The 18,176-nt window shown below is 42.7% G+C and overlaps 1 protein-coding gene across 3 annotated transcripts in view; it reads left to right on the top strand.

Annotated features, from left to right (window-relative positions):
• Window positions 1-18,176, top strand: part of AHR (aryl hydrocarbon receptor) — a 157,607-nt gene that overhangs the window by 123,550 nt on the left and 15,881 nt on the right. For all 3 annotated transcript variants that reach the window (XR_008843932.1, XM_056519758.1, XM_056519757.1), the window contains exons 4-6: window positions 6,231-6,320; window positions 9,823-9,943; window positions 14,073-14,203. Coding sequence is in view for 2 of the 3 variants with exons in the window: in XM_056519758.1 (XP_056375733.1) it covers window positions 6,231-6,320; window positions 9,823-9,943; window positions 14,073-14,203 (342 nt within the window). In the remaining variant the exon portion in view is untranslated. The remainder of the gene's footprint in view (window positions 1-6,230; window positions 6,321-9,822; window positions 9,944-14,072; window positions 14,204-18,176) is intronic.

Raw genomic sequence — 18,176 nt, 5'->3', positions numbered from 1 at the left:
GCGATCGGCTTCATCATCATTGAGTTGTCTGCACGTCACAGATGTCCTCCTCAGGTTCCTCAACAGCGTTTGCTTCAGGAGCCTGAACGCTCGCAACACCACCTCCCACACCACTCCTTATCACTACTTGCCTGCCTAGCAAAGGAAACTGCGGATGTCTCCTCCACTTCTTGGCTGGGCAGTAGCTGCTGACTGTCCTCTAGATCATCGTCTAGATCGTCCTCACTAAATAGTGGAGCTGAACCCACATAAGATACTTCTGTGGGGGAGGGAACAGCATTGGACAGAGGCAATGGGAGGACAGGGACTGCTTCCGGGCCATGCCAACTGAGGGTTGTGTCTGAGGAACTGACTGTTGACTGGGCGTGTCAGATGTCACTTGTGATGAAGTGGAAGACAGTGTTAACCAATCGATGATGGCAGATGGGTTGCTGGTCGAGACACTACCGCTAGCTGATAGAGAGCTCATGTCTCCTTGCTGCAACTCCTGCTGCCACTTGCCCCTAGTCTACTGCGACCTCTGCCTGATGAATCTATTCCTCTGCCACTCCTCTGTGCACGTCTTGGCACTTCTCTGCCTGACGTACTTAGTGCGTATATGAGGGCAGGAAAATGCGCTCCACTACGCTTAAAACAGTATTTGTCTACAACACCAGCAGGTGTGTACTTTTGGCTGGCCTTTCACAGTATCTAGGCCCTTAAGACTTTAACAGGAACATAATAGTACACCACTTAGATGTATGTATATGGTATGCACTTATGAGGGGAGGACAATGTGTGCTCCAGTATGCTTAAAACAGTATTTGTGTACAACAGCAGTACACACCAGTGCTGCAGCACACAGTCACTGTGTACTACACCCAAAATTGCACTTTCTCTCTCAATCTCACTTCCTTCCCTATCAGTGCTTCTAGGCTGGATTTGGGCTTGAGGTGTATCGCTGCTGTAAAAAAGCTTTTCTGTGCAACACACACTGCTCTCTGTGTGTCTGTCTCTCTCTCTCATAGAACGCTGATGTGACTGGGAGGTGAATCACTGCTAGATAAATTATTTTCTGTGCAACACACAGCGCTGTCTGTCCCTCTCTATCTCAGCAATAAAAGGCTGAAGATGGCTGTTGATTTATATAGGGCTGTGAAATCACAGGGGTGGCTAGCTGCGGATAGGCTGCATGGGATTCAGGGTCGTCCCACCTACCCTTGTTCCAGCCTTCCCAGGATTCCATGCCCCATGCCCTCACATGTGGATCCACCATTTTAGATGCCCTGGAGCCTGGACCGCATTAAATGGAGTTTAAAGGACACCTGCAGCGTGATTAACACTTATCCCCTATCTACAGGATAGGGGATAAGTGTTTGATCGCGGGGGTCTGACCTCTGTGACCCCTGTTATCTCCTATACGGGGCCGCGGCTGTCCCGTGCAGGGGCGTGCTGGCCGCAGCATGACATTGCAGCTGGCACGCCTCCTCCATACATCTCTATGGGAGAGGCGGGGAGGCAGCGTTCGTGCCACCCCCATAGAACTGTATGGGGGAAGGGGAGGAGACTGGGCGTCACCGTCGACCTCTAGGTCGATGCTACACGCCTTAGCGCTCACCATGAGCGCTAATGGCTGCACCCCGTACAGGAGATCACAGGGGTCCCAGCTGTCGGACCCACCACAATCAAACACTTATCCCCTATCCTGTGGATAGGGGATAAGTGTCATACCGCTGCAGTTGTCCTTTAATGAAGCTATTCGCGGCGATATTCACATTCATTGCGAATCAAATTTTTCCTTAAATTCGTAATGAATTTGGATTCGTCAGATTCGATTCGCTCATTCCTAGGTAGGGTTATAGGATATTTTTGGCCTTTAATAGAAATATACAGTACATAATATCTGTAACTTATAGCAGCTCACTTGTAAAACTAAAACCTTCCTGCTACCTTACACCAAGAGGCTGAATTTGGAAGTGGCTTTCTCCGGCACAGATGTGCCCAAATTGATGCTCACTTTCCTTTAACTTCCTCTGGTAAATGAATGCTGGAACCCAATTGGTTGAAATATGCAACATCACTTTTCCTTGCACCAAGCTATATAGATGTCAAAATATATTTTTCTTGTACTCTTGTGGCAACAATAGCCAAGTTCTTTGCCCTTTTTCTCCTCTACCCTTAAAGGAGTACTCCAATGGAAAACAAATGTTTTTAAATCCACTGGTGCCAGAAAGTTAAACATTTTTATGAATCTTAAGCCTTCCAGTACTTTTCAGCTGCTGTAAGCTCTACAGGAAGTTGTGTAGTTCTTTCCATTCTGACCACAGTGCTCTCTTCTGACATCTCTGGCTGTGTCAAGAACTGTCCAGAGTAGGAGGAAATCCCCGTAGCAAGCCTCTCCTGCTCTATACTATTCCTGACATGGGCAGAGGTGTCAGCAGGGTCAGACTTGAAAATACTACACAACTTCCTCTGTAGCATACAGCAGCTGATACTACGTACTGAAAGGATTAAGATATTAAATGTGATTTACATATCTATATAATCTCTGTCACCAGTTGATTTGAAAACATTGTTTTTCCTCCGGTGTACCCCTTTAAACCTTTAGCTTCAGTCAGATGTTGTTATAATCTATTTCTTGCATACTTCACTCCTGTAAACCATTTATGGTGACTAGATTGGGAAAAAAAATGTTCAAAAATCAGTTTACAGTGGCTTACAGTCTTAAATTGCACTATGAGAAATCTGCTTTCTGGACCAGTTTATAACATCTCTGTTTTCCCAAAAAAAATCCCCAATTGTAACTAAAAGGTATTTATTTATTCCTTTCTCTTGTGTATCCCTAAATCCACATGCATGCTACCATAATATGGTCAAGGCATGTACAATTTGTTTAGTTACAAATCGATATTCATACGAATGATTGATTACTTGTTTAGGTCCGTCTCTTAATACAACATGCATTCATATTTTTGTACCAGTTCTATAATCTGAATAGACAATATTAATAAGAAGGAAATTACGAAAATCCGAATGATGCAGAATGATTAAGTTAACAGAAATAGTGTAAGAGAAGTTTCTCATTTGAATATTTTAGTCACATGTCTGACTCCCATAATGACAATGCATTCAGATTTATTTGGCTAGTTTTTCGGATGGGCGCCGTTATTTTCATGTGTATCTTTTGTGTTTTTGTATAGTCAGATTGCAGACAGTAAGGGGGTTGTATATTTTAAAATGGAGGTGGAGCAGATTTTGTGACTAAGAGAGAGATGTTGGGAGAGATTTATTAAAACCTGTTCAAAACTGCTGTAATTTCTGTTCCAGCTATATTAATTACACAATTTTTTTTCCTCCTCACATTTTCCAAGGTCTCTTGTGCTGCTTTGAAAATATGAGTTCATTTTCAATCCACTTTATTTAAATTTTTTTTGCATAAAAAATTGGCCAACTTTGGCACCAATTTTTTTTTGTTGCCACCATATTGGATTTTTTTGCGCCAAAACTGAGGGCGCCAAAATAGGCAATTTTGGTGATAAATTTTACATCCCAGAAAACTCTGGTGGAAGCATTTCATTTAATATTCCATGATTACTAGTGCCCAGACAAGTGATAACTGTATAAATAAAACATTTCTAGTGCTTAAATGTGAATTCTGGTGCAGTGACCACAAAATAAGAAAAAAAATGTTTTAATAACATTTTCCAATAATTATTTATTTTTCAATAATTGATTTAATAAAACCTTTTCCCCAAAAACTAAAGTAAAAAAAATAAAAAACAAAAACAAACTGGTGTGAAATTTTTGATGTAAAATGGACTCTCTTTGAAAATCTCATGTAAGGGTAAATTCACATGGGCAGATTACCTGCGGATTTGCTGTGGAAAATCTGCAGCGAATTTTGCTAACATTGACTTCAATGGGTCTGAAGGAAAATCTGCAAATCTGCCTCTAACGGATTTTCTGCTGTCACATTGAAGTCAATGAGAGCAAAATCTGCTCCTGATTTTCCGCAGCAGAGGTAATCCGGAGGTAATCCGCCAGTGGGAATGTACCCTTAAACGTGAAATGTACATAGCCATGCCCCCTTTTGTAAAACTGGTGTGACTAGTGTAAACCTTGGATAATTCTCATGTAAAACACTTTGAATATTTGATGTAAACTTTTTCGCACCCAAATTTTGGCACAAAACACAAAATTTTTGATGTGTGAGGTTTTGAATATGACCCCCCTTCTGTTTGAATAAAACAAAAGGAAATGTTTTGCAACGGTACATCCATAATCTCCTGTATAACTTAACTAAAAGAAAGCAGTCTTGTCTTGTTTACATGAAACAATTACCGTATTTATCGGGGTATACCACGCACCGGCCTATAACACGCACACTAATTTTACCAAGGATATTTGAGTAAAAAAAGTTTTTTACCCAAATATCCTTGGTAAAATGAGGGTGCGTGTGTGTGCATGCGTCTACCCTGATACACCCCCAGGAAAGGCAGGGGGAGAGGGGCCGTTGCTGCCCGCTTCTCTCCCCCTGCCTTTCCTGGGGTCTAGAGCCCTGCTGCCGACCCTTCTCTCCCCCTGGCTATCTGCGCCGCTGCCCGTTCTCTTCCCCCTGACTATCGGTGCCGGCGCCCCATTGCCGGCGCCTATAGCCAGGGGAAGAGATGCGGCGTAGGCAATGGGGCAGCAGCGCCGATAGCCAGGGCGAGAGAAGGGTCAGCGGCACCCATTGCCGGCGCCGCTGCCCCGTTGCCTCCCCCATCCTCGGTTGTATAATTACCTGTTGCCGGGGTCGGGTCCGCGCTGCTTCAGGCCTCCGGTGTGCGTCCCCTGCGTCGTTGCTATGCACTGCACGGCACGGCGAAATGACGAGTGGTGTCATTGCGTCTCGCAGCGCATAGCGACAACGCAGGGGACGCACACCGGAGGCCTGAAGCAGCGCGGACCCAACCCCGGCAACAGGTAATTATACAACCGGGGATGGGGGAGGCAATGGGGCAGTGGCGCCGGCAATGGGTGCCGCTGCCCCTTCTCTCCCCCTGTCTGTCGGCGCCGCTGCCCCATTGCCAGCGCCGCTTCTCTCCCCCTGGCTATTGGTGCCGGTACCGATAGTCAGGGGGAGAGAATGGGCAGTGGCACCGATAGCCAGGGGGAGAGAAGGGCCGGCAGCGGTGGCAGTCTCTGCACCTGCAAAGCCGCTGCAGTTCATTGATTTAAAGCGCCCACTTTAAATCATTGAACTGCAGTGGCTTATCGGCGTAGAACACGCAGGTAGACTTTAGGCTAAAAATTTTACGCCGATAAATACGGTATTTCACTTCAAATAATAAAAATTACAGAATACTGTCAAAATTAAAACAGAAGAAAAAAATGCGCTAACCAAGAACTAATTGAAGCACATTTTTCTGTTGTACACATGTCTAAGGCTCGGTTTCCACAGAGATATTTTTTTTTTCCTGGCATTTTTTTTGAAATGCTGTCATTGCAGTTTTTGAACCAATGTCAGAATTGGATCCAGCAGGAAGGAGAATTTTAAATCCTTCCTTTATGTTTCAGATTCCTTTTGAATACACTTCTTACTTAGTCTCATAATCTGCAGTGCCATTTTTCCGAAAAATGCCAGAAAAAAACCTGTGAGGAAACCGAGCCTAATGTAGCCATGTACAACCATCGAAATATACAGAGCTTTTTTTACTGGGGGAAAATGTTCACCCAGCTTGGCCATGGGCATGAGGCCTTACAGATTTACAGTTTTACATGTTGCTGTTGTATGCTACAGTGTTTTATATTTGGGTTCAGATTCCTACAATGTATAAAACTAGTGAAAATACAATTGGAAATTACATTGGGGTTCTTCTTATGTCTTCATTTTAGGATAGGTTATTTCTAGCATTCTTTATCGTTCAGTAATTCTAAACTTTTGTCACGACAAAGTGTTTTATTACATGGAAACCGCCCAGAACACGTCTATAAACTCTGTACCAATCCATGAAGTTAATGTGAATTTTTCAATAAATGTATGGATTTTATGGTCTTGTGCTGGACCCTTTCCATGGTGCTTTTGTTTTGTTTTGTTTTTTTGTTTTTGTTTTCCGAACAGCCTATGAATGGTCCTTGCACTCCTTTATATTACATGCTACAGTCAAACATTTAATATTTTGTAGACATGGGGCATTGACCTTGTTTATATTCTTTTATTGATTCTATTAGATTCTTTATAATGTACATGACCAACTTTTCCCTTGCAGGCACTTAATGGATTTGTCCTGGTTGTTGCCTCAGATGGACTTGTCTTTTTTTCTTCATCCACCATTCAAGATTATCTCGGATTTCAGCAAGTATGTATTTATTTGTTTGGTTTATGTATAGAAAATATTTATGAATGTATGTATTTAATATATTTATAGAAAATATTTAGGAATTTATTTTTGGAGGCATCTTTTTTGTATATTTGGGTTAAAGTTTAAAAGTGGTCATAAATGCAGTGTATGTTTGCACAATAGGGTCAGTGGCCATCATGAGTATATGGGCGCATAGTTGTCATAAACCAGGATGCAGAGCTGGTAGGTAAAAACATCTCCTGTAAGAGTGGCTTGTATATATTAAATGAGAGGCCATTTAGCGGACTGGTTGGCATTACACTGCAAAAGTATGGCCAGCTGGGGTTTCTTCCGACCAGGAGAATTGTTGCCACACTTATACAACTACTTAAAGTGGATAGATTTTTTTCCAAGTATACATATTTATCGGGAGATTGCGAGAACAATAAATTATGTAGCTTGGATGGCCAGCTTAGAGTATTATACAAAATTCTTTGGAAAAACTTTGCAGTCTAAGGATATTTTGTAACAAATGCCATGTTTACATTTTTTTTAAATCATTTTGGTAGTTATAGGGTTTGTCTTATCACAAATTTTAAGTTTTAATATGGTTTTGTTTAAGGCACCCAGTCAAATGAGGTATTATGGCCATTTCATTTAATACATGGATGGCTCGAGCTTGCCATAGTGTGCACTGGCTCATAGGGGATAGTTCCTGTTCATGGTTTCCAGGGATACTTTTCTGACATCTTTACGTCCTGATAGCTGATATGAAAAGGGTTTTCCGATGTATAAAGGCATCCATGAATTATGGAAACACAAAATTCGTAGAGCTGTAAACATGTTCAGGAAAATAAGTCTATTATTTCTGGCTTAATATTTATTTTTAGAATTTCCTGTGCTCTGCTAGCTGATCTGTGAATACAGGGTTAATAATGTTCCATGCCCTATTATTCTTCCGGCTGTAAGATCAAGCCTTGAAAAAAAGTTGCGTGTCAAGTTCTAATTAAAAATACTTTGATTGCTTTGGTATTTCCTTAGTATCAGCTGGCACCGATGATCGTTTCACAAGCCAAATAAAACAGATTATTTGGTTGTTTTGTTCCTATTATATAAAAACGGTGTCGGTAGAACAAAAGGGATTGAAATGTTATACTCTGCAGAGTGCCGATTCCGTTTAAAGTCCCCAGCACAAAAGCTACAACCCTACTGAATGATTCACTAATTCAGATATGCTTAATCTGTTTAGTAAAACATATTTTATTACTGTTTTATTACTATTACATTTTTTTATTATTATAACTTTTTATGATCAACAATAATGTGCAACACTCAGTCAGCAGAAGAGGATTTCCACCCCAAATCAACAAATGGCATATACTCATAGTAAATATATATGCTTTATTTTGAAATATTGAATTTTTTTGTGATTACTGTTTTTGCAAATTTAAAAGTGCAAAGTGCAACTATATTGTTTGTCGCATCTAAATGAGCTTGTTTGAAATGGATAACTTGGCCTTTAGACAGTTTTGGTAATGGTAAAAGCAGTTGCTCGCCAGACCATAAACTTTAGACAACTGAGAAGTTCCTTTTAATGGGCTACTCTGGGATACAAAAATGTATCCCCTATCCGTAGATAGTCCGACTGCTGGTCCCTCCTACCACCCCCACCCATCCCCTGCGACTTCCAATACGGGGCCCTGGCTCTCCTCCTGAATGAAGTGTGTTCGACCACCACATGAAGCGGTGGCCTCCTAAATGCAGCTCTATGGGAGAGCCAAAGGTTGCCAAGTGCAGTGCTCTCCCATAGAGCTGCATAGAGTGTCTGGTGCTGCTTCGTGCGGTGGTCAAACACTCCACATTCAGGATGAGAGACTGGGATAAGTTTTTGTATCCCTGAGTACTCCTTTCATTTTACTTTATCTTTCCTGTTCCTAATGCTCTGAAATTGATTGTGATATACACCATTGGCTTGTATTGGGTCCACTTCTATGGAAGTGCAAATTATATAAGTCAATTTTACGTTCACTGTCTTTAGAAATCCAGGTTAGCATTTTATTTGCAGAATAAATACATTTGCACTTGGGTAGTTTAGCTTTTTTTCTTCCCCTGGAAGTTGTATTGATCTGGGAATCGAAAAGGGTTCTACCTTCCTGAAATTACAAAAATATATAATGAAATAAACGAAAAATATATATTTTTCTGTTACCCATATATATTTGTTTATCGTATTCATCCAATTGAAATGACAATATTTCTTCTTCCAGGCTTTGAACAAAATTTGTTGCCTCATTGTAATTGTTAAAACTATTTTTTTTATATATTGCTGTTTTTCTTTTAAGCTGAACCAAGAGCTAACTGCATCCAATAAAGTTTTATATCCAAGTATTAGCTCACGCTATATAAACCACCAAATAAACGTTCACTGTCAACTCTCACTTAATTCCATATGTTTGTTCAGTGTTCTACAGTTTCACTTTGCAATATCAATAATATGTAATGTCTACATGGAACACCCCTAGACATGCAGTTCATGTTGTCAGATAGTTTGGTGGAGCTTTACATGATTGTTACAGGCTATATACAGCATAACTGATGGCTTCACAGAACTTCAAAGCTGCTCTATGCTCCAAAGGAAGTTGTATAGTTCATTCTTGTCAGACCACAGTGCTCTCTGCTGACACCTCTGTCCATGTCAGGAACTGTCCAGAGCAGGAGAGGTTTGCTATGGGGATTTGTTCCTTCTCCTACCCCTTTAATGGAGGAGGGGTGTGACGACCATGGCCGCCGAAAGCTTTGCACAGCCGGCGTTCTGAACATAAATGTTCAGAGTGCCGGGCCGGAAATTGCGCGGGGTCCCAGTGGCTGGACCCTCGCGATCAGACATCTTATACCCTATCCTTTGGGTGTGAGGGTTTTTTTTTTTTAATAAAAAGTTGTTTAATAGGTGGCAATTTATGTGTATTTACCTTGCTGAAGTAATGAGCTACTGTAAAACATCTAAATAGAAGACAAATAGTGGCACTCAACAAATCCAGCAGATTCTATTTTATTTTCTTAGAGTATCCTATAGGGGTGGAGACGCAGAGGCCCGATGAAGTACTAATGAGTGCTAAACGTCTGTTTTCTCTTTGCTGTGCATCTCCCCCTATATGATACTCTAAGAAAATAAAGAAGAATCTGCTGGATTTGGTGAGTGCCCCTATTTTATTTTTTGTTTGGATGTTTTATGCTGGAAGTAAGCAGAGCGCCACTGTGAGCAGAAAAGAGACCTTCATGCTTCTCGTATATACATTGTACCTCTGCAAGCTTTTGCTTTGGTTGGTGCTGCAGCTGTGCCGGACAATGTTGTTTTCTCTTACCTTTGCAATGACCTACTGTAGCACCATGACTTCTCCAGCCAATTACGGGCTGTGGAGGGGCTGTCAGTATGTACAACAAACGATCCTTGCACCTTGTTATTGGCTGTTTGTATGTTGCTGTTCTATAATGTGCATTTCTCTTCTTGCTTTTTTACCAGTCTGATGTGATACACCAAAGTGTTTTTGAGCTGATTCATACAGAAGATCGGCCTGAATTTCAGCGTCAGTTGCACTGGGCTCTAGACCCTGCTCAATGTTCAGACACAAAGAGGTCTCCAGGTAAAGTATACATCCTTCTTTTGGAATGTGATTGTTGGTATAATTCTTCTTAAGATGCTTATGGGGTGTGGTTGGAATCTGTGTAGAAGTAGCGGATTGGTGGAAAAGATCTTGAAGCTCATTTCGAGCATATTCAATATGAAAAACTAAGAAGACAGAAGTACATTTTTACTTTACGAATTCACCTAAAATGAAGCAAAGCTGGGCTTTTTCTCTGAAACCTGTGTGGATCCGTGTTATATGACAGCCGCTGAAAGTCTACATGGTAATTGTGGGTAATTACATGCAGCAAACCCAGACTCAAGCCCCTCCCTGCATTTAATCTCTTAATTCTTTAATTAGATGCTTGTATAGGATGACATCATATGGGCAGTTTATACATAGTTGTTTGCAGTCTATTTCTCCTGTGGGTTTTATGTTTCTCCCTTTTTGTTTAAAAATGTGGAGCGAGGGGGGGGGGGGAACCTCTGGAAAATGGTGCCTTTTCTGTAGTTAAGGCAGAATCTTGGAGATACTACAATAAAGAAACACCAAACTAATAAATTAAAAGGAATCTGTCAGCTCGATATCCTGCGTAGATCTACAGACATGAGCAGAAAGCTAACAAAAAGCAATAGATACCGGTCTCTTGGCCAATAGCTGCTTGCAAAGGTATAAAATTACATTTTACTTTTAAACTCATGTGTTAGAGGTGGTGCTGAGCTGCAACATGCATGTCTTCTCTTTCCTCACCACTGCTTGCCTAGCTTCAAGCACAAAGCCCTGTGTGTCAATCAAGGTTAAAAGGGGTAAAGAAGGGAGGAGGTATGCATGGTGTAGGTCAGCCACACATCCTTGACACTAAGCCTGCTCCCCAAATAAATAAGATAATGGGGCCACAGATTGGGGTTGGGTAAATTTTATTATCATCAGTGTCACTTGCTTTTACACACCCTTTAGTGAAGGTGACACTGATTCCCTTTAAGAGATCTTGGGAAAACAATTTTGTCGTCTTTTTGTTTTGGTTGGTGTGGGGCATAGCTAAGCAGGAGGAGCTTATAATATTTACATTTCTCTTATTGTAGAAAGAGCAGTGTAGGGGGACACGGGATTATAGGGAGGAGGATAGCGGAAACTACGAATTTCCTGGGAGAGAGAATTTTTATACTTTTTATAAATTTTATCTTTAAATACAAACACTATATATATATATATATATATATATATATATATATATATATATAATTTCACCTTTTCTATATTTAGTGTTCCTTTTAAATGGCCAATATTTGTTGTGCAAGAATACCCTGACAAAGCTCTGAATACACTTCACACAATCTAAGAATTTGCTCGAAGAATTAATTGAAGCTTTAAGAAAGTATTCCTTAGTGTTCATATCCCTGTATGACACGTATAGATTTACCCTTCTGCCTTCATAGTACAGGTTGTTTATACACTGCTCAAAAAAATAAAGGGAACACTACCTAGATCTGAATGAATGAACTAATCGTATGAAATACTTTTGTCTTTACATAGTTGAATGTGCTGACAACAAAATCAAACCAAAATTATCAACGGAAATCAAATCAACCCATGGAGGTCTGGATATGGAGTCACACTCAAAATCAAAGTGGAAAACCACACTACAGGCTGATCCAACTTTGATGTAATGTCCTTAAAACAAGTCAAAATGAGGCTCAGTAGTGTATGTGGCCTCCACGTGCCCGTATAACCTCCCTACAATGCCTGGACATTCTCCTGATGAGGTGGTGGATGGTCTCCTGAGGGATGTCCTCCTGGACTAAAGCATCCACCAACTCCTGGACAGTCTGTGGTGCAATGTGGCATTGGTGGATGGAGCGAGACATGATGTCCCAGATGTGCTCAATCGGATTCAGGTCTGGGGAACGGGCAGGCCAGTGCATAGCATCAATGCCTTCCTCTTGCAGGAACTGCTGACACACTCCAGCCACATGAGGACTAGTATTGTTTTGCATTAGGAGGAACCCACGGCCAACCGCACCAGCATATGGTCTCACAAGGGGTCCGAGGATCTCATCTCGGTACCTAATGGCAGTCAGGCAACCTCTGGGAAGCACATGGAGGGCTGTGCGGCCCCCAAAGAAATGCCACCCCACGCCATTACTGACCCACCGCTAAACTTGTCATGCTAGAGGATGCTGCAGGCAGCAGAATGTTCTCCACAGCGTCTCCAGACTATGTCACGTCTGTCACGTGCTCAGTGTGAACCTGCTTTCATCTGTGAAGAGCACAGGGCGTCAGTGGGGAATTTGCAAATCTTGGTGTTCTCTGGCAAATGCCAAATGTCCTGTGGACATCGGGCCCTCATATCACTCTCTTGGAGTCTGTTTCTGACCATCTGAGTGGACACATGCACATTTGAGGCCTGCTGGAGGTCATTTTGCAGGGCTCTGGCAGTGTTCCTCCTGCTCCTCCTTGCACAAAGGCGGAGGTAGCGGTCCTGTTGCTGGGTTGTTGCCCTCCTACGGCCTCCTCCACGTCTCCTGATGTACTGGCCTGTCTCAAGTGCCTCCATGCTCTGGACACTATGCTGACAGACACAGCAAATCTTCTTGCCACAGCACGCATTGATGTGCCATTCTGGATGAGCTGCACTACCTGAGCCACTTGTGTGGGTTGTAGACACATGCTACCACTAGAGTGAAAGCACCGCCAGCATTCAAAAGTGACCAAAACATAAGCCAGGAAGCATAGGAACTGACAAGTGGTCTGTGGTCACCACCTACAGAACCACTCCTTTATTGGGGTTGTCTTGCTAATTGCCTACACAACAGCATGTGAAATTGATTGTCAATCAGTGTTGCTTCCTGAGTGGACAGTGTGATTTCACAGATGTGTGATTGCCTTGGAGTTACATTGTGTTGTTTAAGTGTTCCCTTTATTTTTTTGAGCAGTGTATGTTTTGGCCCATACTGATAGTCCATTTTTTGCTCCAATATAACAACCTTTTCCTAGAGAGAGACTGGGTGCAAAGACTCCATGGTTGCGTTCACATTAAGGCCTTGAGCATGTATTGTATATTCGGAAGTAGTCCCTATCCTGTCCTCTGGAGGTCTATGTGAATCTTCTAGGTCGTGCACAGATTAGAGTAGGGAAGAATGGAGCTGCCATCAAGTGACCGCACTCTGTTATCTATATCATAAAGCTGCAGCTGTCTTTTACCCACCCTGGCTGTGTCCTAGTGGTTGTGGGTCACGCCGAGTAGGCTTGGGTTGTTTACTCCTCCTCTAAATATGCATCTCTAGTTCTGAGGCCTTAGTGTGCAGACAGAAAGTCCTGCCTATACAACCTATGTAGTTTCCTAGTAGAGGCACGTTACTGTGTGCAGACTCTTAACAAGTTGTGGGGAGTCTGAGTGCAGCCTTGTGTTCATTGATTAATAAAGGTTTCAGGCAGCAATGTTACTGTAATACCCTGGAATTTCATGTGCACTACAAGGAATAAATATTTTTACAGGGTGGTGACTGTTTATAGTTGCTGAATGTCAGATAATTGTGTGGTGAGCCGGTGTGGGTGGTATTTGATCTCCAAACATATGTATAATTTGCTAAGCTAATTTTACTGAACTTTAGAGAATTGTAAATATTTATGCCTAGAGAATATTTTCTTACAAAAACGTAAGGTTTATTACTTTAAAAATAAAATAAAATAAAAAGATGCCAGTGTTTATTCACTTGATCCCCACAGTCACGGCTCCCTGTGGGAGGGCACCGCTGCACTTCTGTGTAACGACTATAGCAATAGCTGACTTTGGATATAATAATTTAGTATGATTTTCTGTTATAAGTTATCTGTTCGTTTTTGTATTGCCTTCATTTAAAGGGGTACTCTGGTGGATAAAAAAAACTTCAACTCATACCAGAATGATAAACCGATTAGTAAATTACTACTTATCAGCTGCTGTATACCACAGAGGAAGTTCTTTTCTTTTTGAACAGCAGCTGATAAGTACTGGTAGGATTAAGATTTTTAAATAGAAGTAATTTACAGACCTGTTTTAACTTTCTGGCACCAGTTGATTTAAAAAAATATATATATTGTTTTCCACTGCAGTACCCCTGTAAGAAAGATTTTATGATCTTTATGGAATTGTCTTTTGTTTCTACAGATGGCAATGAATTTGCAATGGTATCCTCCTGCTACAAAGCTGAACAACTTCCACCTGAAAATTCTTCTTTTATGGAAAGAAATTTTGTCTGCAGATTAAGATGTCTGTTAGATAACTCTTCTGGATTTTTGGTATGTGATGCATGTCCCAAACCAAACTACTGTACACAGTATAAAGTTTTCATATTTGTTGCATATTCTTGCTCATTCTAAAACTTTAGACTTTATTTTTTATTTTTTTTTTACCTTTCTCGTATGTCCAACTGATTAACTTCTTAAGGACCAAGCCCATTTTGGCCTTAAAGCGTACCTATCATATACCAGAAAAATATGTTACTCAGTACCTCATCCTGATCTTGTACATATCAATTGTATGTGTCTAGCTTCTGTATTTCTTTTAAAATCAGCTTTTATCAGATCACACTGAATTTTTTCATCTTCTGAGGAGGGGGCGTGTCCCTCTCTTGCCCTCACTGTACATGACTAAACTTCCTCCTTCACTGTGTGTCACTGAGCTGTCAGCCAATCACTGCACTCTGCTCTGTAACCCTTTCCTCTCTGGTTTTATGCTGCACATCTTACACATAGAGGAAGAAGGATTACTGGTGTTTGCCTGCTGTTCTCCTTATACACTATGTAGTAGAGCCCTGCACAGGGGACTGGTTTTTCAATCCCGCTCCCGATGATTTTTTTTGTCCAATCCTGCCCGCTAACAGGAATGTATAGATACTAGGGTGCAATGGTCTGCACATACTCCCAATGTATTGTAGTTTGTTTAGTACACACTAGGGCTGGGCGGTATACCGGTTCATACCGGATACCAGTTTTTTTTTCTCCGACGGTATGAATTTTGCCCCATACCGCTATACCGGTGGGGCCACTCCCCCCACCCATGAATGAATTACAGAGCCCACGGCTCCGCTCTGTCAGGGGAGAGCAGGATGAGACTCCTCATCCCCGCTCCCCCTGCAGTTTCAGGCCGGCTCCTCTCTGCAATCAGAGCCAAGGGAAAGCGTAGAAACTTGCCCGGAGCCAGCTCCCTGCTCCAGTCACCCTCTCCCCTCTCTTCGCCAGTGTTCATAACAAGCGTCCGCTCCCCTTGGTCCTGTGGCGTAAGGCAGAGCATTGCGCCGCATTTCTTCTAGTTCCGGTGCCCGCTCCTGAGGCCCCTAGTGGACGCCGCAGAACCGAGGGGAGCGGGCGCTTCAGGGGCGGACAGACCGCCTGTCAGGGGGCCCGCTGATCTTTGAAAGAGCGGTGGGCGCCCTCACACAACGCACGTGAGCTGCGCCGCTGCTGCTCACTGTTCTAAAGTGGCCGTGGCGCATAATAGTGCAGTTGCCACTTTAGATCAATATTTCAAATTCCCTCCTGGCGGAAGCGTCAGCATCCTGTGCTGAACGCTTCCGCCAGAGAGGATCCTGTGTCCGGGCGGGAAGCGCCCATGTTACTGCACTGATGACAGGGGCACTTCCCAGCAGCCACATCAGCGCACAGGTGAGGAGGAGGGGGGGTTAATGGAAGCAGAGGGGGTAATGGAATAAGGGTCAGGATAGGATAAATGAAAAGAGCAGGGGGGTTAACGGAATGAGGGGCAGGATGGGGTTAATGGAATGAGGGGCAGGATGGGGTTAATGGAATGAGGGGCAGGATGGGGTTAATGGAATGAGGGGCAGGATGGGGTGAATGGAATGAGGGGCAGGATGGGGTGAATGGAAAGAGGGGCAGGATGGGGTGAATGGAAAGAGGGGCAGGATGGGGTGAATGGAAAGAGGGGCAGGATGGGGTGAATGGAGAGATTTTCGCTGCCCTGACTCCTCATCCTCTGTAGTGCAGAGCTGTGATAGACAGCAGCGGGGGAGTATACAGTACAATGCTGTTTCCCCAACCAGGGTGCCTCCAGCTGTTGCACAACTACAACTACCAGCATGCCCAGACATCCGCAGGCTGTCCAGGCATGCTGGGAGTTGTAGTTTTGCGACAGCTGGAGGCACACTGGTTGGGGAAATCCTGATGTTCTGACACTTTAACAAGCCCCCCAAAATACTGTGATACCGCGATAATTTAAAAAAATACAGTGATACACATTTTTGGTCATACCGCCCAGCTCTAGTACACACTCTGCTATATATGGGGGGTATGTACAGAGCATTGCACTCTAGTGTATGTACAGATGTTAATAGCAGTGACTGCAGACTCGGAGGCCCTGGGTCACTGACCGACGCAATGCTCTGCACATACCCCCACCTGTATAGGAATGTACATACACACTGCTATACACATGGGTGGTATGTGCAGACTGCAGAGCATTGCACCCTATGCCTAGGGTCTATAGAAGTCCCTAGGGGGCAGTGCTTTGCAGTATGCACATACACCCCCCCCCCTCCCCCCATGTGTATAGCAGTGTGTGTGTACATTCCTATACAGGTGGGGGTATATGCAGTGCATTGCATTCTAGTCTGTACATACCCCCATACACACTGCCATACACAGACTGCAGAGCATTGCACCCTAGGGTCTGTAGAAACTGCTAGGGTGCAATGCTCTGCAGTGCACTTACCCCTATGTGAATAGCAGTGCAGACAGAGGCCCTAGCTGGGATGATTACCAATGGATGCAGTCACTTACATACCAAGCCAGGGCCGCAGCACAGCGCGCTGTGTGTGAATTGTGGGTAACATTGGTGGCAGCTCTGACCTACCAGGCCGGTGAGAGAAGATGGGATACAGAGTAAACGATCCTCTAGGGCAGGCTGAGCGCCCCACAAAATGGCGGTGCGGTGGCGGCAGAAGGAGAAGACAGGACTGGTAGGAGACAGTCGGGTTTAGCTGGCACTGAGCTGGCATACTGTAATAAACCCCTTCCCCATCTCCTTACTACTGGAGTACATGTTGCTGTATAAGGCTGAACATGCTGTCTAACTTCTGCTCCTTCTCCTCTATGCTATGGACGGAGCTCTGCACTGAATCATTCTCTTTCTCTCACACGAGCTGCAGAGGGGGTGTGGCCTTCTCTCAGCCAATCACAGCAGCTCACTCACTGCATGCTTTCTGTGTGTTGGGAGATCATCACACAGGGAGCGCACACAGTTGTCCAGTTGTCCTTTGTAATGACATCACTCATTTTACCATAAAATGTATGGCACAACCAAAATAATATTATTTGTGTGGGGAAATTGAAAAGAAAAAGGCAATTTTGCAAATTTTGGAAGGTTTTGTTCACACTGTACCATTTACATTAAAAATGACAGGGTTTTCTTTATTTTGTGGGTCAATACGATTAAATTGATACCCATGATTACATACTTTTCTATTATTGTACTGCTTTAAAAAAAATCGCAAACTTTTTAACCAAATTAGTACATTTAAAATCCCTCTATTTTGACGACCTATAACTTTTTCATTTTTCCGTATAAGTGGCAGTATGAGGGCTCATTTTTTGGGCCATGATCTTCAACTTTTTTTTTTTACGTTTACGCCATTCACAGCACGGGATAAATTAACATTATATTTTATAAAATGTTATGCCTTTTTGGGGTGAAATGGGGAAAAAGGGACGTTTTACATTTTTATTGGGAGAGGGGATTTTTCATATTTTTTTTTTTTTTTTTTTTACCTGTTTTTATTTTTATTTTTTACACTTATGTCCCCATAGGGGACTATTTATTGCGATCACTTGATTGCTAATAATGTTCAGTGCTATGCATAGGGCATAGCACTGATCAGTGTTAGGCTGCTTTCACACTATAAAGTTCCTCTGCTTTAAAGATCCGTTCTAATGTCCCGTTAGGAAAACCCTTAAAAACTGCCGTTACAAAATCCCATTAAAGTCTATGGGATTTTTACATTATTCGTTTTAACCCGTCATAGCCTGTTATGAATAACAGATGTTATTTTGTGACGGGAGAAAAATAGTGCATGTAACATTTTTTTTCCCACGTCACAAAATAACGTCCGTTATTCATAACTAGCTATGACGGGTTAAAACGAATGATGTAAAAATCCCATAGACTTTAGGGGGGTTTTGTAACGGCCGTTTTTAATGGTTTTCCTAACGGGACATTATAACGGATCTTTAATGCGGAGGAACTTTATAGTGTGAAAGC

The sequence above is a fragment of the Hyla sarda genome, chromosome 5 (genome assembly GCF_029499605.1).
Source record: "Hyla sarda isolate aHylSar1 chromosome 5, aHylSar1.hap1, whole genome shotgun sequence".
Classification (NCBI taxonomy): Eukaryota; Metazoa; Chordata; class Amphibia; order Anura; family Hylidae; genus Hyla; species Hyla sarda.
Note: the sequence above shows the minus strand (reverse complement) of the source record. Positions and strands in the feature narration are given on the sequence as shown.